The sequence below is a fragment of the Ictalurus furcatus genome, chromosome 4 (genome assembly GCF_023375685.1).
Source record: "Ictalurus furcatus strain D&B chromosome 4, Billie_1.0, whole genome shotgun sequence".
NCBI classification, from domain to species: Eukaryota; Metazoa; Chordata; class Actinopteri; order Siluriformes; family Ictaluridae; genus Ictalurus; species Ictalurus furcatus.
Window position 1 is genome coordinate 23,569,656 of NC_071258.1, and position 7,656 is coordinate 23,577,311.

Sequence of the window (7,656 nt, forward strand, 5' to 3'; positions counted from 1 at the left end):
ACACCATACCCATGGTGAAGCATGTTGGTGGCAGCATCATGCTACAATATGGGGCTGCTTCACTTCAGCTGGGGCTTCGTCTCTTGTCAAGAGAATAACTGATAACTCCAAATACCAATCTATTTGGTGCAAGAGCTGCCATTGTTAGAAAATTTCACCTTCCAGCACAATAGCAACCCAAAGCATAAATCCAACTCAACAGTGGAATGGTTTCAGAAGAAAAAGATCCAAAAAATTTTGGAATGGCCCAGTCACAGCCCAGATCTAAATCCTATCAATAACATGTGGACCAACGTGAAGAGGGCTGTGTACTGGAAATCCCCTCAAAGTTAGATATATCTGGAGCATTTTTGCATGCTAGAGTGGAATAAAATTGCCAAATCAAGATGTGCTAGGTTGGTAGTATTATTAGTTAAGGGGTGTGCACCTTATGCAGGTTATTGTTCTTTTTTTCTTCCAAAAATACATTTCTGGGTTTTTTTTCACTTGCAGTTTGTTGGTTGCTATATCACATTAGTGGTGGAAAACAATCTGACATGCTCTTGCAATTTTAACAGGGGCATGTAGACTTTTTATATTCTCTGTGCAAACGCCTCAGAAAAGGTTATATGCTGATACATATAACTAGATGGCTACCATTAGGTTGGGTTGTCATTGCAAAAGCTAAACATAAATATCGAAATAGCTAGTTAGTTTGGTAGTTAATGTAACATTAAACAAGCTAACCATGCAGTAGCTACCCATTTCTTACATAACCTAGCTAGCTTACTATTGACTTGGGTGGGCTCGTTAGGTGCCCTTCTAAAAAAAATGATGCTTTAAGCTGCTGTGCAGTGATTGGTGAATAAAAATTCCAATCTGATTTTTTAATAATTATTTTTGTAGGATGATCTGAAAGGCTGGATCTCGAGTATCACCACGAGTATTAGCGAACACGAGGAAATCGCTAAATGGGGGCAGTCTCATCCAACTACCTCATCTACAGACGAGGGCACGCGGAGGGAAGGCAGCAGAGCCGAGAAATCAGACAGGGCCGATCGGGGCTCCGAACGCTCGGACAAAGGCGAGAAAATGGAGAAAAGGAGCGGAAAAAAGAAATGAAGTGGCAACTTTCTGACAGTTTGCATTGTGTTACACTGCGGCAACTAGGAGTCTGATGTGACAGTAAAATAGAAGAGAAAGAGAGAAAATGCTGCGTTCTTTCTCTTCGTCCTGATTTTCTGCCATCTGACTGGATTTACCCTGAAAGGTCGCAGCAACTCCTGGTGGCCACTGGAGATTTTCAGTACCAATACGTGAAGAGCGGTTCTTCAAGAGGCCAAACAAAGATTAATCCAAGAGATTTTACACTCAGCTCATTATAGTTCTTTCTAATTTATACATCTGTTTTTGAATGTTTTCAGTTATCCAGGTCCATTCTGAAATGTCTAGTAGCGGTAAGTTAAAACACCTGGACTTGTTATAATCTTATAATCACTTTGACACACTACTGCTAGACATTTTGTTCAAATGAGTCCTCTATCAGTGTCTATTCACATCTTACCTGCTGATGAGAATGGAAATATGCCAAAAGTTAATTTGCTCTTTTATATAAATAACTTATTTAATGTTTTATTCTTTTCTTTTTTTTTATCTTCTTGATACTTTATACACCATAACAGCACTGATTGTGTGATTATTAAGCATGAATTATATATCAGCTTAAATTTACAGACTGAGAAACTAAAGGTATGTATGAAATAAAGTAAAGACAATAACCATGCAGGGGACTGTAAAGCCTGAAATCTGCCTTCCAATACTGCTTTTAACGCCCTCGTAAACATCACCTAATGAGTGTGCACTTACACTGGGGTGTAGTGTGTAGGTAGAAGTGTGTAGGTCAGGTTTTCCTTCTCAGTGAGAACAATGTAGCTGAAGTGATTTGGAGATTTACACACTGAGAGTTAAACTCTATGCAGAGTCATCATGGTTCGCTACGTCATTAGTGTGATAACTAGCCGGTTTGCTAACTAATGTGAAACAAAAATAAAAACAGCGTGGTTTGCTTGGACATTTACACACAGACTCTGTCACATTCTGTGCAGAGTTTTATTGGCTAGTAAACTACCCAATAAGACTAGAGTGCTAACTAGCTGGTTTGCTAAACAGTTACTATAGAAGCATTAATCATTATCTTAGCAGTTTCTATGATTTTTCTTTTTTCCTTTGGTCTAAAAAATACTAAGTTATAAAGGTTTGTTAACTTATCAACTAACCAGCTACCACGTTAACAGCTAAACTGGCTAGCAGAGAAAAGTAAAGCTATACCTATTGCTGTCATGTACACATGCAAGAATTGGAGGGATAAAAATCTAAACACAGACAATCAAATGTTAGAGTTTACAGTTTTATAGTTTACACTTACCAACAGTTTATCCACCATTTTGAGGAAGAAAAAAAAGGAAAAAAAATTCAAGCGTGGCAAAGGCTGCTGTAATGCCCTTTAGGTACATTGTGACCCTGAAGTCTACAATGTTTTCAATTCAATGCCTCATTTAAAGGTCATCTAACAAACATCACTCAGCAGCCAGGGAAGGGAAAGATGTTATGGGCGCATTAAGAACAGGATTGGAACAGAGGTGTGTATTTTTGCTTCCTTATTTCTGAAAATAAGCCACAGCATTAATAAAATGCCCTTTTCCTGTTTCAGTGGAATAAGGAAGTGACTTGATTTCTTACAAAGGTCATTACTTCCTGTTTCAGTGTTTGCAGGGACAAAAATATCTGTCTGTGTCTCCCTAAAGTCCACCGTAATGTATGTTCAGACTGGAACAATAAGCTGCGTGTGTGCGCTTACATCATCCAGGTATTGAGAACTCAGGCATTTGATTTTAAACCCCGTAGTCTTCCTTGTGTCACGCTCACGCGTGTGTGTGTTTTTGTGTGTTAAATGTGCACATCAGTATTTTTCTTAAACTGTTGCAGTATTCAGGCACTGCATGAGAATAAATTGTTTCTTAGTACATGTACCTCCTTTGCTTCTCATTCTGTGTGGATTGTTAAATTATTATTTTTTTATTTTTTAAATCTAGGAAGTAACTAGGAAGTTGTAAGAATAGTGAGATGTGCTACAGCGTCCCATAGTGTCGTCTTGTCTAACACACCTGCTTCAACGGATCAGCTCAATTTACATACACTTCATGATGATATGTTGGGGGTGATATGAAGGGTGTGTTAATAAGCACATGAGTTGGACCAGGTGTGTTATCTTTAACAGTGGGGGCTAAAGTCACTGTGGGAGAGTGTTAGGTCAGCGATCCTAGTCCCACTGCTTTAGTCCCCTTGTACTGCACTATCTAGTGTCTTCCTGCTCTAACACACTCAGACACACCCATTTTATACTCATAAATTGTGCCAACAGTTATGCTTCCAGTAATAGATAATAGTAATAGTAATAATAATAAATAGTAGTAATAATAATAATAATAATAATAATAATAGTAGTAATAGTTAGTTCTGCACCTGTAGTTCTCTTGTATTGCTTGTTAGTGTGTTTTTACAATGCATCAGCTCACTCACTTCATCAGGATATAAAAAGGTTTGTTAGAGAGGGAAACGGAAATAAAATAAAAACTGAATCAAATGTGCAGAACCTGAGAGCTAGACACTCCCTAACTCACCATAACAAACTCACTTTATCTCTAGTATGTAGTTTATGAATGAGTTTATGAGTGTGTTTATGAACAGGGCCAGGTTTTGTTGAGTGTGTCAGTGTGTGTTAAGGTGTACTGGTGTGTATTAGATCAGGGCTTCCCAGTATTTATGTTCTGATTCAACACACTCGATTCATCTCATCAGTTCATTAACACACTGTCTTGAGGAATAGACATCAGAATGTTAAGTATAATGAGGGGTATATTAATGAGCTGATGAGTGTTAGGAAGAATCAGGAAACATACACTTCAGGTGCGTATAGCATGATGTTTGAAATGGTGTTTAATCAGCTATATTGCAGGGATTTAATATGAGTAATATGTTCTGGATTTGGCTTTATTTTTGGATTTCATTTTTTATTAATATTAATGTGAATTATTTACAACTGGATTACAACATGGATTACATTAATTCCATCTCAGTATTGAAAGTTTTTGATACAAACCTGAAACTTCAGTGCAATTTATTGGATTTTTTTCATGTCGCATACCAAAGGCAACTCTGAACACTATCTCTTTCATAACTTTGTCACATTACTTTCTTTCTTTTTCTTTTTTTTTTTTAACCTGTCTACATTTATTTTTTATGTAAAATGTTTCAACAGGTGATTTAAAAGTTGAGAAACATCTGGGATGTTTTTAAAACTAAGTCTTTTATATGAGTGATTTTGGATTGTGGATTTCTGTTGTTTTTGCCTTCAGAATTATAAAAAAAAAATCTTTAACTCTGTACATCATTTCACTTTTTTCTCTAACATGGCTTAATATGTACATTTATTGTAAAAAAAAACAAAAACAATTTTTTCTTTCATTATTACAACCACCAAGGGTATGGCAATATACAGTATTCATGACCCAGTATACCTATGCTTGCATTGGTTAATGTAACTAATAAGTAAGGTGCTGCATACTGTAGCTGCCCGTTTGTGCCCACGTCACACATTCAACATTGTTTGGCTTGGTAATACCATTTTTATATGATGTTTATTAAAATAGTGTAATAATAAGTCCATTAAAATAAATATACAAATCAAAATGGAACAATATTAGCATATAATCACATTTAACCTACAAATTTGCCTTCAAATTTCTGAAAACTATACCACCTACCTGATAATTGTGTGAAATGACACCAAATTATGTGATTCTGGATTTAAGATGGCCATGACTGCTGTTTTCAGCACTGAGTAATTCTGAGGCATACAGACAAGTCTTTAAAATACTGAACGACACATAAGGGTTTAAGGTGAGTGTGATTTAGGCATGCAGCTACATTAGCTACATTTGCCTTGTAACTTCTGTCTAAACAATAAATGAATAGCAAGTAAATGCAAAAGTCCTGCCAAATTGAGTACATTTAGAGTAAAAGGAGATATTGTAAAAAGTGCAGGGTGTTGTCAGTGGCACATTACATCTCAGAATCTGTATATCTACCTAGTAATATAATTTAATCAATTTATTACATTTGCTTTGTCCAAATAGAATGGAGTTGTACGTGGTAAAAATAGTAAACTATTAAACATTATTCAAATTAAATATCTGCCAACCGTCCAAAAATTAACAGGGAACAAACTTGTGGTCAAAATAAAAACAAAATAATTCATGTTTCATTAAACCTAGTAGACCTCATCAATCTCAATGGGCTATAAATAGTAAGTTGCTGTAATGTGCTGTAAGGTCACTTACCTATCATCATTTCTTATTCAAGATCTTAATAAAGATCGCAAGCTTGATTTTATTTGTTTAAACCTGACTGAATAAGAGAGACACAGCAGCTTTAGAGGTTGCTACTGAGAACTATAATTTTATGCATACAAGAAAGAGGAGGCAGAGTAACATGCATATATAGTGAGTTTAAAAGCAAAACCAATGTTTTAAACATTAACATTTCAACTTTTGAGTATACTGCACTCAGTCTTGTGTTTGACACTTAAGCTTTTTGTAGACTATTAATAGACCTCCCAAGCAGATAACCTGCTTTATCATAGATCTTCCAGCTCTTAGTCTCTTAGTAGGGATAAAGACAATTAAGACAAGCCAGTTGGTTTGGACATTTTACAAAAATGCCCACAATCACCTCCCATTAGAGATACTGTATATCAGGTATGCCCCACTGGACGGAGACCACAGGATAGACCCAGGACTGAGTGGAGAAATTATATCTAAGAGTTAGCTTGGAATCAGTGGCTGCAGACAGAGAAGTCTGGACTCAGCCTACCGCCACCGCTATCCCGAGCAGGAAAAATGGAAGGACGATGAATAAACAAATGAACAAATTATCTAAAAATGTATTTTAAAGTCAATTTTTAACAATTAAATGAATATATGTGACCTAACAATGTACTATAAGAAATTCCACTCAGGTTTTCACTCAAACCATAGCGCAGAAATGGTACAGATCTGTCTTGTGAAAGACCTGAGGCTTAGAGCAGGCTAAAAAATTATGTTATCTATTTTAGTCTTACTTAATGTCAGGGTGACATTTGAACATAGCTGATCACAAGATCCCTGTCCATTGTCTCAAAAATTGGGTAGGACTCTCAGGGGCAGTTTTAGAATGGAGTAAGTTGTATGTGCCACTCCTGTCAGCCCACGACAAGAATTTGAGGCTATCATGGGCACAGACTCACCCAAACTGGACAGTTGAAGACTGGAAATGAGTCTGTGCACAGGATAGCCTCAAATTCTTGTTGTGGGCTGACAGGAGTGGAAGCTGATGTGGTTTGTTTTAGGCAGTCCACCTCAAGGTTTGAAGTTTTGTGCATGCTGAGATGCTTTTTTTTTGCTCACCACGGTTATTAAGAGTGATTATACGAGTTACTAAATCTTTCTTGGTAGCTCGAACCAATCCAGCCATTGGGTGTTTCTAAGGTGTTTCCACCCAGAGAACTGTTGCTCACTCAGTGTTTTTGTTTTTCCAACCATTCTGTGTAAACTCTAGAGACCGTTGGGTGTGAAAAACCCGGGAGATCAGTGGTTTCCGAAATACTCAAACCAGCTCATCTGGCACCAGCAACCATGCCATGGATAAAGTCACAGAGATCACACTTTTTCTTCATTCTGATGTTTGATGTGAGCAGTAACTGAACGTGAACTTGTACAAAGTGCAACAACAAGGATCCTTACAAAAGAGATCACCAGTCTGGATATTTCCCCCATTTTCTCCCCCAATTTGGTCTTGGACAATTCCCAGTAGAAGCTACGTAACACACGAAGCCATTCAACTGGGCAGTATAATACACCCAGAGGAAAGCACTATCTTTCATACCTTTACCCTTCCACATACAAGATATGTGCCTGTTAGGAGAGAGAGAATATTTCATCCCACTAGAAGAGCATGGTCGATTTTGCTTTCTTTGACTCTCGGCTATAAGCAGCCTATTCAACGTTCAAACTTGCAATCTCTTTACGAGCGGGCAAACGATTTTCTATTGTGCAAACAGGAACCCCAACCGGTAAATTTTTATCTTCCAGGAGATAGTTTACATATTATTTTATGGGTTTCTAAAGCTCAGAATGACTTAGCACCTGTGTACCTCACTGAATACATATAAATCTAGGCCCTAACAGACAACCCAAGTCGGCCCTCTAGAAATATCTAGAAAAAAGGGTTTGTTTTTTTTTGTGGGTGTGTGTGTGTGTGTGACTATGCTTCAAAATTGTGCACCTCACTATGACTTTGCATTAAGGAGTCAGGCTCGGAACATGCTGTTAAAAATCATTTGAAAATTATCTAATTTTCGCATTTAAATAAAAGTGCATTAGTTTAGGTGTTCAAATTTTTCATTTGACACCAGCCAGGCACACAGTTTGCAGGTTTGCCTCACACCACCAGGGTTGGGGGTTCGATTCCCGCCGTGGCCCTGTGTGTGCGGAGTTTGCATGTTCCCCATGTGCTGTGGGGGTTTCTTCCGGGTACTCCGGTTTCCTCTTCCAGTCCAAAAACATGCATGGTAGCAGGGCT

General features: G+C 37.5%; 1 protein-coding gene across 1 annotated transcript in view; it reads left to right on the top strand.

Moving 5' to 3' along the window:
- The window catches only part of LOC128606875 (spectrin beta chain, non-erythrocytic 4-like), an 87,179-nt gene extending 85,219 nt beyond the window's left edge, over window positions 1-1,960 (top strand). Inside the window, exon 36 of the mRNA XM_053623385.1 lies at window positions 886-1,960. Within this exon, the coding sequence (XP_053479360.1) occupies window positions 886-1,101 (216 nt within the window). The 3' untranslated portion in view covers window positions 1,102-1,960. The remainder of the gene's footprint in view (window positions 1-885) is intronic.
- The last annotated feature ends 5,696 nt before the right edge of the window (window positions 1,961-7,656 follow it).